The sequence below is a fragment of the Antechinus flavipes genome, chromosome 5 (assembly GCF_016432865.1).
Source record: "Antechinus flavipes isolate AdamAnt ecotype Samford, QLD, Australia chromosome 5, AdamAnt_v2, whole genome shotgun sequence".
Taxonomy (NCBI): domain Eukaryota; kingdom Metazoa; phylum Chordata; class Mammalia; order Dasyuromorphia; family Dasyuridae; genus Antechinus; species Antechinus flavipes.
In genome coordinates this window covers 252801481-252825214 of record NC_067402.1, presented here as the reverse complement: position 1 = coordinate 252825214, position 23734 = coordinate 252801481, and the positions used below count along the sequence as shown (strand labels likewise).

Here is a 23734-nt window from a genome sequence, read left to right as displayed (position 1 = left end):
TTACATAGGGAAAGTGGTTTTAGGACAAATTACATATTAAATTACATCATTTCTCTACATAGTTGGATTTGGCACTAGCACAAAGTGGGTGTAATATTTTGCTTATTTGAACAATTTGTTAATTGCCTTTATTACTAAAAGTTTTTTTTGTCCAAAAGAATAAACCTGCCCAAATATCCACATATTTTATCAAGAAGGTAACAAAAAGACCAGATATTTAGATCAATTAATTTTTACCTATAGGTTTGTTGTCATGATTTTTCTTGTACAGAATTGGAAGCACTTTTATTAAATATGCTAGGAAAAATGTTTAGGCCTGGAAAAGTAAGAATCGGAATGCTCAGAAACTAAACTTTAAAATAGAAAATATTGCTTCTGTTCCAAATTATCTCCTGTAAGCAGAGACTATGATATGATTCTATGATCATAATGAGATATTCATATTTCTCATGGGAATATGTAGATTTGTCACTAGGATGATATTATTTCAAAAATTAAAGTCTGTGCTATGGTAATTTCTGTGAGGTAAATTCTCTCTCTCTGTCTCTTTCTCTCTTTCTCTCTCTCTCTGTCTCTCTCTCTTTGTCTCTCTCTCTCTCTCTGTTTCTCTGTCTCTATATTCACAGTTATGTTCATGGTCAAATTATACATCAATAATTAGAATCAATAGATTCACAATTAGAATGAGCTATCAGTCCATAGATAAATGGATGTTTTTATAACTATATACAAATACTGTACTAAGTGCTAGGGATTCAAATATTAGGAAAGCAAAATAGACCCTTTCTTCAAAGAACTAGAAATGCAACAGAAGGGTACCTGTTTAATGGCTTCAATGTTTAACACCCTCATTTTATCAATGATGAAACTTAGCTACATAGTCAAATTATTTATCCAGCAACATAGTCAGTGTGCTTAGTATTTGAATCCCCAAGTCTTTCTTATAAGAAGTCCAAAATTTTATACATAATACACATGTATACTACAAAGTGCTACAAGCTGACTCAAAAACCCAAATTATTGTAAAAATTTCTGGAAGTTATCTTGAAAGAATCTTTATAATCCTGCTTTAAAATTACTTTAGGTATAGAGTTTCATGAACTATGTTTGGATATTTTTAGTGGTAAGTGGATCTAGGGTTTTTTGAAAGTAGACATGTTTGGCATAAGCTAGTGGCTCAAAGATGGCGTCAGCGAAGACTTCATTTGCTTAATAAAACCTTTAGTTTTTCTTTTAGAAAGACAATATTAAATAAACACATGGATTGTCCATTTTATAGATATACATGTCAAAATTATCATGGCTTTTTAATCCTGGAAAGACTTCTCTAGCTCTTAAAAAAAAAAAAAAAACCAAAAACCCCTATACTACTTTGTGCTTCTGCTATGGTGTGCTTAAAATTGCAAATTAAATTTACTAATAGACTAACATACTGAACATCTAAAACAATAATTTGAATGGACTTTTGAACCCAATAAGTACTTTCTAAATGATAGTTGAATTGGGTAAATAGAGCAAGGCAAACCTTAAAAGAAACAAACAAAAATAGAGTGATGTATTTCTAGAACCTTCATCAAGTTTGGTTTAATGGGCATGTACATCTAGATATGAGGCCAAAAATATGACATGTCATAGAAGATAAAAGCAAAGTTATCTTTCAGTTTTGAATGTTGTTCTTCTCTTTTGTAAATAGTAGATAAATTAGGAGAACGCGTAGCTTTTTGCTACCTTTTAAAATGCTAGTCTCGGATCTGATTTGCATTGCAAAATTCTGGAATGTTTGAGTGAATTTCTCTTAATATACATGATTATAGGGTGTATAGTGAATTTTTAGAGCAGTTAGATGGCATAGTGGATAGAGTACCCAGATTCAGGAATACCCGAGTTCACATTCAGATTCAGGCATTTACTAGCTTAAGTCACAAGTCACTTAACCTCTGTGTCAGTTCCCTCAACTATTGAATGAACATAATAACAGTTGTTAACCCACAGGGTCATTAGCAATGATCAAATGAGATGACATTTGTAAAATCTTTACTATAGTGCTTGGCAGATAGTAAGCATTTGATAAATACTTTCCTATCTCCTCTTCCTGATAGCTTTGGGTTTTTAAAAAAATATCTCATACTGAATTTCCATTCTATGAAAACAGCAATTGTATGTTTTTCAAAAGGTAAGAAAAAAATTGTTTTAGAGAAATATTCTTTGACCATTTCTAATAATTACCAGAGTTTTCAGAGCTGAAATAATTTTCTTTTCTTTTCTTTTTTTTTTTTTTTTTTTCTTTTTTTTTTCTACCTTCAGTTGTGGAGCCAGAATGTGACAAAAGTTCTGCCACGATCTATTACTGGTATAGAGAAGCCTTGAATATTTCTGACTCCATTTCGGAAAGCGGGGGCCTCAACTGGAAGATGACTCTCTGCTTACTGTCTGCTTGGGTTTTGGTGTGCTTGGCAATGATCAAAGGCATTCAGTCTTCAGGCAAAGTTAGTACTATTCTTTTGGCTTCCTGACCCTAGCTAGCAGGTGGAGAGCTTCTCCTTTCTGGGCACCACACCCCTCTTTACATGCTATTTTTTAATATTTGTAGGAGAAACTGGAAAAGAGGTCAGGATTCATTCCTCTTTGAGAATCGGTGGTTTAGAGTGCTGGATGTGGACTCAGGAAAAACTTGAGCTCAAGTTCGCCTTAAACACTTAATAATTATCTAAATAGCCCTAGCAAGACACTTAACCTTTTAACCTCCATTTCCACTTCTGTGAAAATGGGGATAGTAATAACCTCTACTTCATATTGTAAAAATCAAATAAGATAATGACATAAGTATGTTGATTACATAATATACATAAATAATCCATTATATTTCTATTATTTTTGCTTAGAACACCAGAAATTAAGTGACTTGTTGAATGTTTTATAGCCAGTAAGTTTCAGAAATTGGGATTTAGACTCATACCCACTGGTTTCAAGATCTGCTCTCTATACATGATACCTCTTAAGACTCTTATCTTTGAAAGGGTTTTCAAGAAATCATAGAACTTGTTTGGTAATTTTTACGCATTTAAATAATCTATCCAGTATAAGAAACCTCTTTTTTTAAAAGAACTCTAGAGATAGGATCTCTACTGATTTCCTTAGTTTATTCTAAATGTTTTATTATACAAATTGCCATTTTAAAAAATATTCAGTCTATTTCTGATTTTCATTGACATCTAGCTCTTAATCATTAGTTGTAAAGAACTTGCCCCATTCACCATAGCTTTTCATTTCCTAGTCTCTATCAACCAATGCTTTTGGCCTTTCACCACTGGATCACTTTTACCTACATTGTCATACTTTTCTGAACACTTTCCCTAGTTCCTTCACATACTTTAAAGTGTGACCAGAGCCAAGAAAACATAGGCTTCTAAAATTGCTTAACACTTATGCTACATTTCCTGTAAAGGGCTGAAACTCTTGTGGGTGATACACTGAGGTCAGACAACCGAGCACTTAAGGCTAATTACCGATTGGATGATACTCTGTAAGCATATGCTTGGAAAATGGCCCTTCCCTCTATCCTGTGCTGGTTCGATGATTGGTGTATACAGAGATTTGTAGGAGGGGACTAGGAAGGTAGAGTAAGACTAGCCAGAGTCACTTTTGGGTGGGAGATGAAGAGGAGAGGTAATGGAGATCCTGCATCCATCCAATTCACTTTTACCCCTGAAGACCAAGAATAAAGACCGAAGACTTTTGCTTATCCTGACTCCAGCTGATTCTAAGGTATCCAGGATGCTAACTTGGTCTTCACAATTTCCACCTTTAGAACTCAAGAGATACTGATATTTTTAAAAGGGCAAGAAATTGTGATTTTTATTGATACAAAAACCTTTTTGAGTCAGGAAACAATCTACCTATGCATAGGTAGTATGCGTAGCTTTCTCTACAAATGAGGGTCTTAGACACTGAAAAGTACAGTGATTGCTAAAGGTCACACAACCAGTTTGTGTCCCCCTAGAATTCAGATCTTCTGGGTTGAGGCTAGTATTCTATCTACTGTGCTTTGCAGAAATTATTTTGAATAATTTCTGTTATTTAAAGATGAGTATGGGACTCTTATAGTCATAGAACACCTGGAATCCATTTTATAAGAATATATTTTTTATATGCTTATGTAAAACCCATATTCACTTTCACTTTGACTGTTGTGAGAAATTTGAGTTCTTATGACTAGTGGTAGTTCAAAAAAAATCTAGAAAAAACTAAGATAGAACTGAAATAATAATAACAAGAAATGTGTGGACTAAAATGATGAAAACTGAGAAGTAAATTAGTGAATGGGTAGGGTAGTAGGCCTGGAGTGAAGCAGACTTGTGTTCAGTTCCTCCCTAACATTTTTAACTGGCCAAGTGACCATAGATAAGGTTAATCTTACTGTACCTCAATTTTCTCATCTATAAGGGAGAGTTGAACTTAGTTGTTTCTAAGGACCCTTCTAACCTTAAATTTATGATCCTATGATCTTCTTAACTGTTGATTTGAATGAGAAGAAATATCTAGGGTAAAATCTTCTCTTAGAGAGGGGAGTATATTTACATTGTGATCACATATCCATTGAAGTATCAAGTGACACTTTTACAGAGCAGTCAGCAATTAGAGCCCAGTGCCTCAGGAGGTATGTGGTTGGAACAACAGCTGTTGAGTATGCTAGGCAAGATTTTTCCTTGAAAGATATTAAAACCATCTTGTGCTGACTTTTGTACCACCAGGAAGCTGTGTAAAAGATGTGAGCCTTGTTCCTCTTAGCCAATATGTTTCCAGGAGCATTTCAAAAAGCTAGCTTAGCCCACATGACAGGTAGGGCTTCTGCTCCAAAAGCATATGGACTAATGAATATGGGGAAAAAAGTTAAAAAGCTTGAAATAAATCGATTAGTAAAGGGTTACGAATTGGAAAACTGTTTGGGGACTACTTCTAACCATATGTATTAGAACTGTTGTCCTCCAATGAGTAAACAATGAATCTAACCTAGAATTAATTTTCTTATTTTCTATTTTTGGGCTTATAATAGTAAATGACAATACTATTAATATTAAAGACAATGATGATCATGTTATTACAAATTTAAGATGTAGCATAGTAGGCAGACCCTTTAGATATCCAATGGAAAACCATAGTTGTGCTTGCTAAGGGCAGCTTCATAATCATTTCAGCTTTATTTCCAAAATAGTATTCTCTAAGCACTGACTAAGGAGAACAGCTCTGATTATTTAGCATAGTCTTTGGGGGGGCTACATTTGTGGGATATTGGTTCAACCATAAAGAAAATCATCTTGATTATCTGAACAGAAACACCAACAATACCAGCCCCAACGGTATCACCATCACCAACAATCTTTTAAAGGGTTGTGTAAAGCCTGGAAAGGTTTGTGACACTATTGCCCTTGTAGAGCTTAGTTTCCCCTCAATGCCATAAAGAAGCATTGGAAGAGGATTTCCAAATGAATGAATGGATGAAAAAAGCATTTATTAAACACTTACTATATGCCAGGCACTGTGCTGGTACTTTGCAATTTATAAAGCTGTGATCTTTTTACAGAAAACATAACAAACTTTCACTTGGCCTAATAGCATACTGAGTATTTTAGAAACATTCCTTTTCATTACTTTCCATGGAGAAGCTGAGTGTGAAAGAATTTTCACACCCTATTTTAGCTGATAAGAAGACTGATCTGTTAAAACATACTTGCTGTCAGGACTATTTTCCTAAATGTGCCTCTGTAGATGAATCCCATGTGTCTTACCAGCCACTAAAAGAGCAGTCATCACTCTCTCACCACATTTTCACTGAGTGTGGTTCTCTTGCAAAGAAAAAAAAAATTCCTGTTATCTAGATAATGTTGAAAATATTTTTAACAATATGTTCAGTTATTTTCCCTTTAAAGAGATAAAAACTATGAGAGACTTGTAAAAATTTATTTGTTAAAAATTAAAGTTTTGTTGATGTCTTTTCTTCAATGTCAAAACATAGGGCAAGGGTTTTTGACTCACTACAGGGTGTTTGGGTGCACCTGACTAACCCTCTCTAAGTCTGTGTATCATGTTCATGTCAGTATATACACTATTCTATTTTATAAGTATGCTATAATTTCTACACCCAGCAAAACTTTCTCTTATAACAAAGCAAAATCATTAGGCCATCTGACTGTCTGTGTCTGTGAGTATTTGATGTCCATAGTCTCTTACCTCTCTAAGAAAAAGAACAAGATAGCTTTTTCCTACTCTCTTCTCCAAGACCAAAATTGATCATTGCCATTTGTTTCATTCTATTGCTATAGAAAACATTTATAAAATTGATTTTTTCCCCCTTCCAGATACAGATTAGTAGATAATTGACATTTTAATCAAGAAAACCAGCTTTGAACTAGATTTTTATTGATGTCATTTGAGAGATGAAAATTCACAAAAGCATGGTCACTTGATTTGCTGAAGGTATCATAGGTACTTAGAGAAGGGACAACTTAAATATTCAAAAGATTATGTAGTTCATCTTCAACCATTAAGTGAGTTATTCCTCTTTATTCTATTATTCCATAATGCTTCTAAGTATTTAGTATATTATAGCAGATGAATGAGTTTTACTTTTGTAACAATATAACTTATAGTTATTAAAAATGAAAAAACAAAGCATTTTTATTTCATTTTCATTTTATTTTCATTTATTTTATTCATATTATATAAACACACAATTTTCTCTTGGTGTACTTCTCTTAGACTTTAAGTTGTAAAGATGTGTCAACCTCTATTAATAGCAATAAAGAAAATAATAAGAGCTAATGTTCATAATGAATTATTCATATAACAAATTCAGGCACTATTTAAATTCATAATTATTCATATAATAATTCTGTGCAACAAATTTAAGATTTGCAAAGTGTTTTACAAATATAAACTCATTTTATTCTCACAGCAATTCTGGGATATATAGTTGCTATTTTTTCCATTTGATAGATGAAGAAATTGAGGAAGACAGAGGTCAGGCGTCTCATTTCCTCATTTGAAATTCTCTTGCACCCATAAACTGTGATTCATGATCCCATAATGGGGTGTTGTAAATGAAAGTGGGGTTGTGAAATTATGATATATCAGTAAATGTTTGATATATATATATTTATATCTATATATATATCTATATATATATATATATATCTTTGATATACTTACTTACTGGTCATCATGTAAAAATTTCTCAGGCAAAAATAGATTGCTACTGGGAAAAATGTAAGAAGCCTTGCTCTATTCCAATAAAATCACAGGTTTCATCCTATCTCTAACTTGTATAATAAATTTGATTTGTAATGATTACTCTATAGTAAAGACCCAGGACAAGTCCCAAAATTGTAGGTTCTTGATCCACTGATCTCATAAATAAAGTTGAAATGCTTTTAGTAATGCTTGCATTACTGAATAAACATATTTTTGAGGAGGCAAGAAGGAAACTGAGCATATTTATCCATGTTTCCTTGGTGTTGTAAGCTTGATTTTTGACATTTTAATCAGAGAAGTTATTTGGAACTCTGCTCAAATTAAGTGCTTGATTTAAAGGGGGGAAAATCAACAACTATATATCACTCTACCCATGCTATTTATTTAATGACAAAACAAAGACATGAATGATTAAATTATTAATTTTTAATGAACACACTTCAAAAGCTACTGAGGATTTTAAAAGATTTAAAAAGTTCTTGAATTAAGTAAAGGAAAAAAAAACCTTTGTTTTTTTGGGAAAACTGATAAAAAATTAAAGATGTGTGTGTATATGTGTGTGTGTGCATGCATATACACGTGACTGAATAATAAAAATGTGAAATGATTTAAGAATTGCATTGCTCAAAGACTTATGTGGATGTAAAGTATTGAGTACTTTGTTATTAGCTCTTAATGCTCTTTTTTTATATAGAGAATATACCATACTAAATTTTTTTTGGAGGGGAGAAGGCATTTTTACTATATTACTATCTATAGAAAATTCTTCTGAATTCAACATGATTTTTCTTATAAGGATAGTCTTTATTGTCAGAATAGACCAGTGGATTCACTGGAGTGAGGAGTGAGGGGCCCTTTGGAAAAAGCACTGAACCCAAGTGCAAATGTGATCCTAAGCATTTTCTTGGTACATACTAATGGACCTGGCATTTAATCTCTGCTACAATTTTCTCAACTATAAAATGGGGGATAATAATATCACCAACATCCTGCGGTAGTTGTAGTTGAAGATATGAGATATAAATGTTAGTTACTATTACAGATTAATTGAAGTAAAGAAATAGAGAACTTCTTAATATTTTCTACATAAGATTAATAGAATTGAATTTTTAGCTTAACACAAACATCATGTTATATGATGTATTTGTTACATAATGTTTTTTTTTTCCCCCCCAGGTCATGTATTTTAGTTCTCTCTTCCCATATGTGGTACTCGTATGCTTTCTTATCAGAGCACTGCTTTTAAAAGGTTCGATGGATGGCATCCGTCACATGTTTACCCCTAAGGTATGTACTTAGCTTTAGAATAAAACATACTTTATAAGTGTATTATATTTATTGTTAGAAATGCTTTGAATGTTAAAGGCCATTGATTTTCTTACAAGTGGTATTTTTAAAATTTTAGATTGTGGGTTTCATTGAAATATGTCTTGTGTTCAAGATTCAGTATTAGGATTTAAGACTTTAATATCAATGCGGTTGTGTTCTTTAAAATCACCTAAAATTACTCTATTTAAGATTTCAAATGATTTAAAAATATTTCAGCAGTAAAATCTCAGACTGTAGATTTAGTTTTTGATTCCCATCCTTTTCTCATTCCTGAAACATAAATATAAGGAAAATGTGTTGTGCTTTTAAAAAAAGATAATGACAAAAATGAATTGGTGTTTAAAATGTGGAGGGAAAGATTCTGTGTTTCTAAAATTAGCTTAATTTTTTTTTGCTGCTAGACTATAAAATTCTTCATTTATCTTCTAAGAATAAAAATTGGTTATGTGGATACAATTATTATTATTGTTCATTTGTCGGTTATGTTCGACTCCTTGGGATCCCATTTGAGGTATTCTTGGCAAAGATATTAAACAGTTAATGCATTTTTGCTCCACCTCACTTTACAGGTGAGCAAACTGAGGCAAATAGGGTTAAGGGCCTTGCCCAGAATCATATAATTAGTGAATGTCTGTTGCTGGACTTGAACTCAGAATACACTATACTTATATATTGTATAATATACTTATGTAGATTATAGTCAACTTAATAACTACTTCAGGACCACAACAACAAACAAGAATTACCACCAAGTACATTTAGGCTTGCAAATTACCTCTTGCAGTGAACCTGTGAAGTAGGTTCCTATTATTATCCCCGTTTTACAGCTGAGGAAATTGAAGTAATAGAGATGTTGAGTGACAAGGTTACATAGCAAATAAGTATTTAAAGTAGAATTAGAATCCAAATCTTCAATTTTTTTCCCCATTGTTCCATGCTGCCTCCATACAGGGTATATAATTATTACAGTTCCAGATTCTAGTTGCTGAATTACTTTTCAATTGTATATAACTTTTGAAGAAAATTCAACTTAGGAAATATAGAAGGCAAAGCCAAACACCAAATATTTAAAATAAATATGGCTGCCAGTTTGACATGGAATAACAATAAGGGTTTGAGTATCTATTTTAGTTATTTCTATAACTAAAATATAGTTTGAGAGGAGAAATCCTTCCCTTGCTTTTTACATGTTTGTTTTTATTTGTATGTTAATGTATGTATTAATGTGTGAGTGTATATATGTTTGTATGTGAATATATGTATGTATATAAGTAAGAATGAATATAATTAAATGTGTATATATGAATATATGTATACTCATGTGTAAATATGTGTATATTCATATAATGTATTATAGTGTATACATTTGTATGGGTATGTGTGTGTATATATGTAAAGGTATATGTGTATGAGTGTGTGTATATATATATATGTGTGTGTGTGTGTGTGTGTGTGTGTATGTATTTGTGTATGAGTATATGTAGTGTGTGTATATATATTTATGGTGTGTGTGTGTGTGTGTGTACATGCATGTGTGCTATAGGCAGCTTCTGAGGAGTCAGGGAAGGAGGAGGGTCATCTTTCTCCATGTGTCTTTTCATAGAGTCCTATGGATTAGCAGCCTGGTGTGGATTGGGAAGGATGCTTCCCTCCCCTTCTCCTACTCACTGCTCCCTCCATGGCCATTTCCCTCTCTATGGAGGCCTGGGGCAGGAGAGTCATGTTAGTTGCCAGGATTCCAGATTATTTCTTTTTACTCCCTGTGTAAGCCCAGGCAAGGGCAAAGTTACTTAACCTTCCTAATGTCTAAATATATAATAAAATGAGAGGATTGGTCTCCGTGGCAGCTAAAGCCTTTTCCCTCTCCAATTCTGTCTTCCTGTGACTGGAGGTAGAACAATATTGTTTTATACCATCTGAAGTTTTGCAGTAAAAAGATCACACAACTTTGAGTAGTAGCCATCTAATCTAATCTGCCTTTGAAAGGAACAACCTGTACATATCTGACAAATAGTCACACAGTCTTTGCTCAGTCCCTTGTGTATAGAAAAAAGAAAGAAAAAGAAAACAAATTCTTGAATTACTAAGAAAGAATCAAAAAGCTATTTCAGAAATCTTAAAATTCAACATGAATATATGGAATTATTATTTTAAAAAAGTATTTAGCTCCATCTAGTGACCAAAGAATGAATGTGTGAATGGCATCGTATCACTAAAGGAATTTTGTTTAACATGTCTGATTGGGAAGAGTCAAGAGATGTATATATTAATATACAATGTTTTTATGTTTTGTATTTAATTAGATGGATATTTTTCAAAGTAATTATTTCATTGAGCAAATGAAGATTTTGATGTATCTAAATTCATTTACAATGGCTATTAGTAAGAAAATAATCACCCTAATTCTAGTGTAACCACAATAAAACTGAACCTTATGAGCTTTGGTAAATAGATTCTCAGCCATTTCATCAAGACAGACAGTTCACTTGAAAATGGGATTCAGCTAAAGCATTGTACCATAAGTACTCATCACAGTGATTGATTGTTAAAGTTGTATATAATCTTGGCTGGTACCTCTCATTTTATGTATAGTATGTCAATATTTCTTGAATGAAAGAGAAGGTAATGGATGTGACATTAGACTTAGAGTTAGGATGACTCAGGGAAAAAATCCAAAAATGAGGAAGTGGACCTCTGAGGTTTCTTTCAGCTTAAATATATAATCTTAATGAATGAATGAATGAATGAATGAATGGAAGAGTTTGAGATTTGTGGGTAGTCCAACTTGTCTGAATTTTTATTGCTGTTAAATTAATTCATGTGAAAGACAGATGTAAGGTGGCACAGTACCTGAAAAAACTAGCACTGGAGGTCAGAGGGAGCTGAGTTCAAATGCAATCTCAGACACTTAACATTTACTAACCATTGACACTGGGAAAGTCACTTAATCCTGTTTGCCTCACAAAATAAATAAATATACATCCTTTTTTGACATCACTGTCCCTTCCCACTGATTCACTACGTTAATTCCAGTAGGGATCTCCTTTCAAAAAATAAAAAGAAATTTGATCAAGATAAAACAGTGATCATATTCTTATTACATGTCTTCTTTCTCACTTTTAGTCTGCCACCTGCAAGAAGTGTACCTTGTCATAAGGCTTAAATTAAGTTAGTTTTTTAAAATCACATACCAGTTACTGAACCATATCAATTTTTAAACCATAGAACTTTGGGAGACTTGATTTATTTTTACTTAGAAATTAAATTATCTTCTAAGACTGAAAAGATTTTTCAGAATATTTTGAGTATGGGTCTCTTTGAAAGTTTTTAATAGAGGGGACTTGAAATGACTCTCTATGTGAGGAAGTAGGAATAAAAATTTGGATCAGTATTCACAGGCAACGCTTTTTTCTCCCCCTCTAAAAAGTGGAAGATAAGCTTATATATATGTCAATATTGTTTCTGATTCCCATAGTCATTATAATATATTTTAATAATTGTTAGTCTTTTTATTATAGATCTATTCCCCAATTATATTTTGCAGCTGACTTTTATTATTATCTCATTTTAAATAGCTTGCAATAATGTTGGAGCCCAAGGTCTGGAGAGAAGCTGCCATTCAGGTGTTTTTTGCCTTAGGGCTGGGATTTGGTGGAGTCATTGCCTTCTCAAGTTACAACAAGAAAGACAACAACTGCCAATTTGATGCTGTCTTGGTGTCCTTCATCAATTTTTTCACTTCTATCCTGGCTACGCTGGTAGTGTTTGCTGTTCTGGGCTTCAAAGCAAACGTCCTAAGTGGGAAATGCATTATCGAGTATGAATATTCATTCTCTTTCATACTTTGACAATATAATTTGTTCAAGGATGTATTTGTTCCCAGGATAATACTATTTTACTCTTTTACAGAAATTCTGAGATAATTACTAAGCTTCTGAAAATGGGCACTATTAGCCAAAATCTAATTCCTGTTCATGTCAACTTGTCAGATATAACTCCTCAAGATTATCATTTAGTTTATGACATCATTAAAAAGGAGAAAGAAAAGGAATTCCCTGACTTTCATCTCAGCCCCTGTCTAGTTGAAGATGAGCTTAATAAAGTGAGTGGCCTTTTAGTTTTTTTGGGAAAAAAAAAAGTAACACTTGAGTGCAAATAAATGAATAAACACAATAGCCACTGTGTAGTTATAATATCATACTTTAAAAAATTATATATTATTTATTGCATAGACATTAGTAATTAAGGTGTTTTGGCATAATTTGTTAACCATAAAGTTTTGGTATTTAATATTGAAGTTGTTTTAGCCATATATGAAAATTTATCAGCTTAAGCTGATAAAGCATTCCCAATATAGGAGCTCCCTTCTCTATTACAGATAGCTATATAATGGTAGATAATTCTCAAATGTTTGCCTTAGGCACCTAGAGTGGGTTTTTAATATTATAGAAGATTTAGATCTTTGTCTTCATGACTATAAGCTCGGTGCTCTGTGACTTCCAATGAATCAATGTATGATCTCACTCATGTGACCATTTATCATTCCTTTGTGACCATTTCTTCCTGTAAGTTTTCCTAGCCTTGTGTTTACTTGACAGCATGGGATCACAGTGGGGACCTGATATCCAGTCTCAACAGACTGTTTTCTCTTTACTCTGACTAAATTAGAACAGATGCTAAAATATTACCTTGAAACCTAGCTATAATTTTTGTATTTATTCTAGTAATCTAGTTGTATAGTATAGGAAAGGCAGCTTGGTATAGCAGCTACAGAGTCAGCCTTAGAATTATTAAGACAAGAGTTCAAGCCTTGTTTCTCATTCACACTAGTTTGGTGGGACCCTGGATAAATCATTTAATTTCTTAGTGTGCCAGGCAATTTTAAGATTATAAGTTGCTGATCTATATTGAAAAGAAAAAACATGTCAGAACATAAAAAGATAAAAGCAAACACATAGTCCATTTGTGTGTGTGTATGTATGTGTGTAAAAAAGAACTTCTTGGGCATACCAAGTTTTAAAGGTAAATTATTATATGTTATTATACATTTTTTCTTTTATTCTTATTGATGTAAGTGAATTATATGATATGCATTAGTTTTTATTCTAGGGAAGAAGTAACATGAGAAACCAGTTAGCTTTTCAATCAATCTTTATGTATATACAACTCTAAAATACAAAATGACAAAGGTATGATTAAGTCTGAGGAGTCAGAAGTGAATAACCCACCAGGAACTTAGTTTATTTTAGTTCAGAAAAGGGTTAAGTAGAATTGATACTTTATAGTTGTCAAGTCATTTATGGCTTGGGATGGTAAAGGGAAATAGAGATCATTTAAAGGCAAGAACTATGGGGATTTTTCTCCATAAGAATTTGAGAATTCATTTTTACATAAGATCATCAGTGAGGTTACTCAGTCTGTTTTTGTCTTGACAATCTTCATAAGAAAACTGTAGTCAATGACTGTATATGTATATGTGTGTTTAAACACATACACATATTTATAATCCAAAATGAGATGCTATTGGCTGTTTATTATTTGAAAGTACTATATGAAAATATGCTATATGAACTAAGTAAAGTTAATATATCAAATTATAAATAATTTGAAAAATACTTCTCTGATCGATGAAGAAAACAAATATCTTAAACTAATGAGGTTATGGATTTTATGCTTTTTATGTAAAAGCTTCTTTAATCTGAATATTTAGTTACACATTTTTGGACAAAATAGTTTTTGCCATCACTTCCATGTCTCTTATTTTAAACATATTTTTTTACTTTGATCACATTTCTAATGTTAGCCATTTCATACATGATTTTTAGATAGAACCAAAAAATAATTAGAATTATCAAATAATTTCTCTAGGTGGTATAAATTATAAAGTTAATATATTTTTTCTTCTATTGGGTTCTTTGGCAGATTTAGATAACAAGCAAGATATATATATATAGATATATGACTTATTTTTTTTTCAAGAAAATAGCTTGGTTTATTGGTTAATGTTGTATGTATGTATGTATGTGTGTATAGATACATATCTATACACACATACATTGTGCATTACACATCCATATTCATACATAATATGTATATATACATAATCTATATGGTAATTAGATATATACACAAAATATGTTTTATATATTTGTATATAAACATTTGTAATATACATGCACTTTATATATATACAAATATATACACAAATATATACTGTGTATATATACACAGTATGCATAAATGTATATACACATATATACATAATTGATATATTGATAGAAATGATTCTATTTATAATAATATGCAACATATATACATCTATATGTATATACCTACCTGCATGCATAGTTCAAATCTAGTCTCAGACACTTAACACTTCCTAGCTGTGTGACCCTGGGTAGGTCACTTAACCCCAATTGCCTCAGCAAATTAAAAAAAAAAAACAACAAAAAACTAGATGTACCATTGCCTGCCCCTTTCTCTCTCCCTATATAAATGTTCTTTCTCCATTATAACAACGAAAGGATAATCAAGAAAACTAACTGAAGCAAAGACTTTATTTGTCATTATATATAACCGGTCCACACCTGTAGTCTGTGACCTGTCTACTGAAATAATGAAAATAACTTGTAAGAGGTCGAGATTGGTCCTTATGGCCACTTAGCCCTTGGTGTCATTGTAGTGTTGTTTTTATTCATTTTATAATTGCTGTTACTTATGTCTTTTAAGAGGAGAAAAAAATACTGTGGAAATCCTCAACAGGAGTACTGACAATTTCTTTTCTTAAATTACTGTTATTATTAAAGCAAGAGAGATTGCTGAATATCAAGGATTTGGTTTCTGTTCTTTCTTAAATCAAATGTAATGTCACCAAGTGGCAACCATTGTGATATGATAAACTTTTTGGCATTCTATACATTAAGCGGTTGATTTTGTTGGATTCTGAAATAACTGGAAAGTAATGTTAAAGCCAAAGAATTTGGATGGGAAGGATTTTTTTCCCTTCCAAGTTTTACATTTTTATGACTAGATTTTTCTTTAGAAAATTCTATTAAGAATGATTAGAGTTTTAAGTCCTTAGGACTCTGAGAGCAATCAGCTGAAGTGTTCTTTGGTCAAAAGAGCTTTATTTTTTTGTAATTTGGGGGGATTAGTCATAAAATACAGAAAGTTTTGTTTGACAGATGTTTTAAATTATTATTATTATCATAAACTAGTGATGCCCATACTCTCATAGCCAAAGTATCAAAAAAACAAATCCATAAGTATTCCATTCAGTGAAGATGAGGAAGAGTTATCAGAGGTAGGCCAGTTTTCTTTTTGGAGGTAGGAAAGGGCATATTGTCACTCTTCTAGAAAATTTTCATTTACTAGATTTTCATTTGATTTGCATTGTTATTTTTTTTATTTGAAAAAATTGTTATGAATATTTGCTGATTAATTAAATCACATGAAAGTTAAAGAGAAAACTATTTTGTCATTTTCATTTGGTGTAGAAATAGACATAGACATACATTTCCCATTGTAGAGCAAACAGTATGTCAAAGTTTATCTTCAACTATGAATTCTGATTCCTATTTATAAACTATTATAACAATAATAAAAAAGGGTCGCTTGCACCATATTTTTTATAGAAAAGATTAATTCATCAAAATATTATAATTCTTAGTTGGACAGAATGGCAGGATCTGAATCTAAGAAAATGATAGGGAAAATTAAGTAAATTTATTTCTGTTCCTCTATCCCATTATTTAGAAGTAAAATCTTTCCATGTAAAGTTGGATGTCCTATTGCTTTTTAAAATTCTCCATTAATTTGATATTTTCTTGGCTGTTTCTCTTACAGGCTGTACAGGGAACAGGGTTAGCCTTTATTGCTTTCACTGAAGCAATGACGCATTTCCCTGCCTCTCCCTTCTGGTCAGTGATGTTCTTTCTCATGCTCATAAACCTAGGACTCGGAAGCATGTTTGGGACTATTGAAGGCATCGTTACACCAGTTGTTGATGCCTTCAAAATTAGGAAGGAAATACTTGCCGGTGAGTCTCATGTATTTTATGATTCATTGAATATGAAGATGGTTTTCACTCATCTAAGGATCAAGGAAGGAAAGAGGAGTTTATTATTTATTTATTGGCTTTTACTTGCATGAAGTCTAAGTCATGAAGTCACATAATTTAATAAATGATGGTGAATAGACTTCATAGACAGATAATCCAACCCAGATTCTTGTACTCTTCTTCAACTGCCTCAGCTTTTTATTGTCAGTTCCTCTTTTTAATTTATTTTATAATTTCTTCCAGTAGTATTTTGTTTCCCCAATGACATATAACGATAGTTTTAAATATTCATTTTTTGTAAGATTTTGAATTCTAAATTTTTACCTTTCCTCCTCCCTTCCCAAGGTGGCAAGCAATCTGATATAATAACACATATATTTGTTACATATATAGTCATGTTAAACATATATTCATATTAGTCATGTAAAAGAAAAACTAGAACAAAAATGAAAAAGCAAGCAAACAAAAAAGCAGTAACATTCAATTTACATTCAGTCTCCAAAGTTCTCTTTCTAGATGTAGATGTTATGAATCATTTTATTATGAAAAGAGCTAAGTCTGTCATAGTTGATTATCATGTAATCTTGCTATTACTATTAATGTTCTACTGGTTCTGCTCATTTCATTCAGTATCAGTTCATGTAAATCTATCTAGGCTTTTCTGAAATCAGCCTGCTTATCATTTCTTATAGAAAAACAATATTCCATTACATTTATCTACCATAACTTACTTAGCCATTCCCCAATTGATGGACATCCACTCAATTTCCACTTCCTTACCATCACAATAACAGCTGCTACAAAATGTTTTTTGCACATGTGGGTTTTCCCCCTTAATGACATTGCTGGGTCAAAGAGGAGTCATTTTTTCTTAAAAAATTTTTTTTATTGTTCATATGCTTGATGACCAACACTTTACTCAGGTCCCTGAGGCTGAGTTATCTCTGGCAAGCCATTCCAATCTTAAACAGCTTTGAGTGCTGATCTGGTGATCAATGAATGTCTGTGGTAGCCAGTTCAGTTCAGTTCAGTTTAGAAAGTCCACAAGAAGATGGTATATTTCTGCCCATAATAGCTCAAGGAAGCTATAATCTGTTGAGACATAAAGGAATTATCATTTGTTTCAACAGAGGTGATCCCCACAGAGAAAATCTCTATATACAATTCTACAAGAAATCATAAACAGTTCTATAAGAAAAGCAAGAATAAAACCAATGGCATTTTTTTAATGTAATGGGCATTAAAATGTTTTTGAGTAGCCATAAGGTGCAGGAAAATCAATGTTAAGCAATGCATGAACTCTCAAGACATACAGCGAATTTTCGTTTAAGATTTAAACCAACTAGATGAGATCAAAATATAAATTTGGTCTTTTTTAAATCATCAGTTTAGGTATATACAGAGCATTGGTACCCAGCAGTCAGTCTCTCATTCTGACTGGGTTGGAAGACATCACGTAAAAATAAAAATTCTACTATAACAGACAGGAGGTGATTGGTTACAGATTTCACAGTCAACTAGGAGTATAAAATCAGTTCATTGGCTTATTTAAACAAAGGTCAAAGTAAACACCAGTTTAAAAGAAAGATGAGATTACCAATTTTTTTTTCATTAATCTATAAATGAATGGAAAGACACTTAAGTACATGCTTTGAGATAATCACAGGGATTTACTAATAAACTATTTTTAAGGTGTTTATATTCTTAAAGCATGAGACAACACATTAAAAGAATTACTATTTCCAAGGAAGGGGGGTTGTTTTTAGAAAACCATAAGTATACAGAATGCAGCCATAGATTTGATAGTGGATTTGACTTTCCATAAACAATAGGTGTAGATAGTGGTTGGGAAATAGTATACAGTTAAAAGCAAAAATTTTGCCAGAGTGAAAAGTGAATAATGGCTAGAAACTGGCTACATATAGTGGGCCTTGGGAAACACTAATCAAAACAGTGTGGGCCATTATTAATAATTTTCATTGATAATTTTTAATCACCAAACTCAAGCATTAACTTATTTTCCTTGTTTGCTCTTTTTCTCCAGTTGCATGTTGTCTTCTAGCATTTTTACTTGGTCTGATATTTGTGCAACGTTCTGGAAGTTATTTTGTCTCAATGTTTGATGATTATTCTGCTACCTTGCCTCTATTGGTTGTGGTCATTTTGGAAAATATTGCTGTGTCTGCAGTTTATGGAATAGACAAGTAAGTTTCAAGATACTTTTTTTAAGTCTTGAAAAACTCATGGATCACATTTCTATCATCAGGAAAAAAACTGGGCTATTGTGAAAATGACAGGAATCTTTAAAATAAAATGATAGGTTCTCTTAATAATAGAGGCTTCTTTTAATGCTTGAGTTCTCAAAAGTTATACCAGTAGAACATCCAAGTTAATGTCCAAACCTAACAAATAGAAAAGTTTTTAGTATGAGCTCCTGGTCTCTCTCTGTCTCTGTCTCTGTCTCTCTCTCTCTCTCATATATTCTGTCTGTCTGTTTGTCTGTCTCTCTCCATCTGCCTTTCTTTCTCTTTGCCTTTCTCTCCCTTCCCCATTTCTACCCTTCTTATGCATATCTCTCAAGCTACTCTACATTTCTAATAAGCTTCTACTTGGGCGACTTATTTAATTGGACTTTTCTTTATAGGTCTTAAGCTACAAGGAAACTTGGCACATGTGATATTTGTTGCATGTAGCACCTCTTTGATACCTTTACACCCTTATAGAATGAATGGTTCCTTTCACACAAATAAATAATTCAGACTTTTAAGACCTTTTAATTATATAAAAATGTTAGTTTCTGGATGGACATTTTCCTGAAAACACAGAAAACTTCACTTCCTCTTTATACGATTATAGAATGAATTGTTCCTTTCACACAAACAAACCATTCAGACCCTTAAGACCCTTTTAATTGAATAAAATGCTAGCTTCTGGATGGACATATGATGGAAATTTTTCTGAAAACACAGAAAACTTGCTTCAACAAAATTCCTAAATAAAATAGATGATTCAAGATGACTTGGATTAGTCAGTGGCTCAGATCTGATACAGTGTTTTCTTGGGGGAATGAACAAGATGTTTAGGATTATCCTCAGTGGAACCCCCAACTGTGCTTTGATTTTCTTGTTCTGAGTATTCCTTTAAATTTTCTTTGATACTTTGTTTATAGAAGTTTATGTTGACTGCAGGTGGTTATTACAGTTATTCCTTTTTCATCACTTGAATTGTTGCTCCAAAGAAGCTAACACAGAATCAGCACATTTATCTCAGTAGTCATTTGTTGGATTTAGCATAGCATTTGACCCAGAATAAGTAAGTACTCAATAAATACTTGACTGACTGTTGACTATTGACTCTAGATAAAATCTAGAATTTCATCAGTAAGAAGAGCTTCTTTGAGGAAACCCCTTCCACCAATGCACTATCATTAGGTTTCTGACATTAGAATCTTTAAGAGATTCTTGGGACAATGTGAAGTTGTGACTTATCTAGGATCCTTATTTAGCAGGGGTTAAATTTTAATCTAAATTTTCTTGATTTTGAGACTAGTCCTGCATCACTGTGTCTTGCCATTGTGGCTTATTAAATGAAAAAAACTATCTCTGTCTTAGCAAGAACAAAGACTGTAGGGTAGTTTCAAAGACTTTCATATATAAGATCAATAAAATTAATGCAGAAAATGCCAGTGCTCTTCTCCTAAGAAAAGTGGTCTTGGATTTATTTTTAAGATTATTCATTGACTGGAATTGCTTACCCAAGGAAGCAAAGTGACTGGAAAGGATCTTTTTTATTATTTGTTGTTTTTAGGTTCATGGATGATATGAAGAATATGCTGGGCTTTGCTCCTTACAAATATTACTACTACATGTGGAAATATGTGTCTCCTCTAGTGCTATTTATATTAATGATCGCCAGCATGGTTCAAATTCTATTAAGTCCACCTGGTTATAATGCATGGATAAAAGAGAAGGTAAAGACATTTTAAACAAAATCCGCGAATGAAATCTATCAATTTTAATACTCTTAAGTATTGTTTTCTGTATATCCTATGCAAAATGGAGTCATCTTTTATGTAAGACTCTTGAAAATTATTTTCTTATCCTTCAGATCTGTAAAATCTAATTTGGCTATTTGGTTATTTGCTCTATTTCTTTCCTCAGTAATATTTGACTGATAGCTATCAGCTATTTTTCAATATTAATAAAATAGAATATAAGAATCATTTTGTCTTTCTAGAAAACTTACATAGCAAAATTTTGGGAATATTTTAGCCTAAGTACATTTAAGAGGCCAATATATCTTGTGTTATAGAAGTTTACATTAGATGTCTATGAATAAATATAAATATATATTTATAATTTATAATATATAGTCATTATAATCAGTCTCTTATTGCTATGACTATAGTGAAATCTGTACTTATTACAGATTTTCCAGAAAGCACAAGACAAAATATATGTTTTTCTAACTATCTAGAGAATTCTAGCAATGATCAATAAAAACAATCTGGATAATTCAGAGCCTTCCTTTCCCATCAACCTTTTTTTCAACTGTAAAATAATTCAGGCAATGTCTTTTCTATGGACAGTTTGAATAATGTGACTTTATAGCTGGCAGCACATTTTCTCAAGTGATAAAGGAAAAGTGCTCAAAAAAAGCAAAATCTAAAAGTTTTCTATGTACATCTGTTTTCTATAAGTCACTAGTCCAATATACAAATGTTTATATCATTGGGGTAAAATTATATCCATTGTTTATAGCTATATTTTAGTGGAAAATAAGCATTATATAAGTTATCTTCCTTTATTTTGTTTTCATTCAGGCCGTTGAAGAATTTTTTCACTATCCACCTTGGGGCCTGGCCCTCTGTATAAGTCTGATGATAATGGCAATACTTCCTGTCCCGATTGTCTTCATTGTTCGCTACTTCAAACCTATTGAGGACAATTCTGACAATCTAGCATCTGTGAACTATAAGAAAGGACGGGTCATTAAAGAACCTTCTAATTTGGAAGGAGATAATGACAGCCTCATTCACGGAAAGATAGCAAGTGAGGTGCCTTCTCCAAATATGGGTAATAATATTTATCGAAAGCCAAATGGTTCTCCAACTCGTGACACAGCTCCCAATGGACGGTATGGAATAGGGTATTTAATGGCAGACATGCCCAAAATGCCAGAATCTGACTTGTAGCTTGAGAACAAAACAAAACAAACAAAAAACCAACTCACCTTATATTTAATTTTTGTCACTGAACATTGGCTCTGTTAAGAGAAGCAGCAGAGGTTTCACTTATCAGAGTGCGATCTCAGGTGTTCCATGTCTCCGATCTTTAATCCCCACAGTACATGATACAGTCAACTGGAGCAACCCCTTTGGGTTCTTTGGTTTACATTTGCACTGAAGGGATTATTAACAAATCTTTCTAATGACCTAGTTTCTTCATGTTATCAAAGTTTTTTTTTTTTTTTTAAATTCTCTCAATTGTATTTTAAGATATTTCTATCTTTAAAGAACAGGTGTTACCTCAGTTTGTAATAATAACTGGATTTAATAATATCAACAGTTCACAAATAATGTACCTTAAAAAATCATCCTTTTGCCTTCAGGGTAAATCCCCAGTATTCAAACAAGCTCCTAAGCTGTTCATTAAGTTTGTGTATCTTTGCACAGCTCTATAGGTATATTATGTAGATAAGGGTGTACTTATTTTGTTAGATGTTGAAGGGATATAGGCAATTTGCTTGAAGAAACCTGCAAAATATTTTCTTATGTGATAGATAGCTGTATAAAACAGTAGCATCAGAAAAACAAGGCAACACTAATATAAGCTAGATTCCTGGGTCCACTCTGGACTATATGAGTTGTAGCTGTATATTTTGTGTAAAAATTTGCTTTTTTTTAGTGTGAAAATGATGTAAGAGTGAGTCACTCAAGACTCTTTAAGGATTGTGCAAATAATTTTGCATTTTTTTCTATTCCGTGTGCCTAAAATCTTACTTGATATTTATTGTGGTTCCAAGATTATCAATAGTATATTTATAACAATATACTTCTAATGTATATATATTATTAGTACTCTATGTACTGGTTTGATAACTCAAAAGCAAAGATGGTCTTTAGTAAATTTTTGTTTTGCTCCTTTTTTGAAAAAAGAAATCCTTGTGTATGTACTTTTTATTTTGTTTGATTTAGTTTTGAGTCAATAAATTTGTCAAAAATTGTATGGCATTCCATTTGAATCTACAAATAAAGAACATGATAAAAATGGTTGACTTTTTTTTTTTTTAAGAATCATTATTTTCTTTGGACCCATAAGTAGTTGATGAGATAAGTAATAGTGAATGCACATCATAGTTTTAAAATAACTTCATGATGATAAATTTGGGAATTTCAACAAAGCCTAAATGGGGTAGGTCAATAAAATTATTTGTTTTCTTTAGATTGGGGGTGGGGTGGGGGGAAGAAATAGAATACCCCTGGAGGAGCTCAAATAATATCTTATGCCAAGCTTGCAACCCTATAAAAGTTCTCTACTTTGAATCTATTGGCATTTTATCTCTCTTAGATTGATTTTATAACATTTCACAAAATAACACCTTTTTAAAAAAATCCTAAAACAATTCTATCTTCTTAAAAAGTCTTCCTTTATAATCTCCAGTATTGAGATCTCCAGTGTTCTTATTTCAATTATTACTAAAATATATTCCATTTCTCCACAGAAGGAAAGTATTATTTTATTTCAGGTTGCTTTTCTCTCTCAGTAGTGCAAATTCTCATTTGTGCTGGAAAGGGGGCGGGGGGGTGGAGATACTGGTGCAAATGAATAGACTACTTTGTAATGACTCAAAATGACTTCAGAGCCAGCAACATCTAAATTTATGTCAAGCCTCTGAAACATACTAATATATTGGGAAACATACAAATATACTAATATTACAACTTAATCTCTCTAATGTTAAATATATTTCAGGGAAGATGCTGATCTACATTGCTTGAGTCAGTATCTTCATCTAGAACTTCCATGTGCCAATGAAATTACAAGTCTAGTCTAATCTCCTTATTCATGTTTTTAAAAATGTGTTTATTAGCATTCT

The 23734-nt window shown here is 32.1% G+C and overlaps 1 protein-coding gene across 2 annotated transcripts in view; it reads left to right on the top strand.

The window, feature by feature from the left end:
- Nucleotides 1-22905, top strand: part of SLC6A15 (solute carrier family 6 member 15) — a 95712-nt gene extending 72807 nt beyond the window's left edge. For both annotated transcript variants that reach the window (XM_052001409.1, XM_052001408.1), the window contains 8 exons: nt 2305-2486; nt 8425-8535; nt 12153-12394; nt 12487-12679; nt 16423-16615; nt 18681-18840; nt 20444-20606; nt 21459-22905. In XM_052001409.1, coding sequence (XP_051857369.1) covers nt 2305-2486; nt 8425-8535; nt 12153-12394; nt 12487-12679; nt 16423-16615; nt 18681-18840; nt 20444-20606; nt 21459-21830 — 1616 coding nt within the window. In that variant the 3' untranslated portion in view covers nt 21831-22905. The remainder of the gene's footprint in view (nt 1-2304; nt 2487-8424; nt 8536-12152; nt 12395-12486; nt 12680-16422; nt 16616-18680; nt 18841-20443; nt 20607-21458) is intronic.
- Nucleotides 22906-23734: the final 829 nt, after the last annotated feature.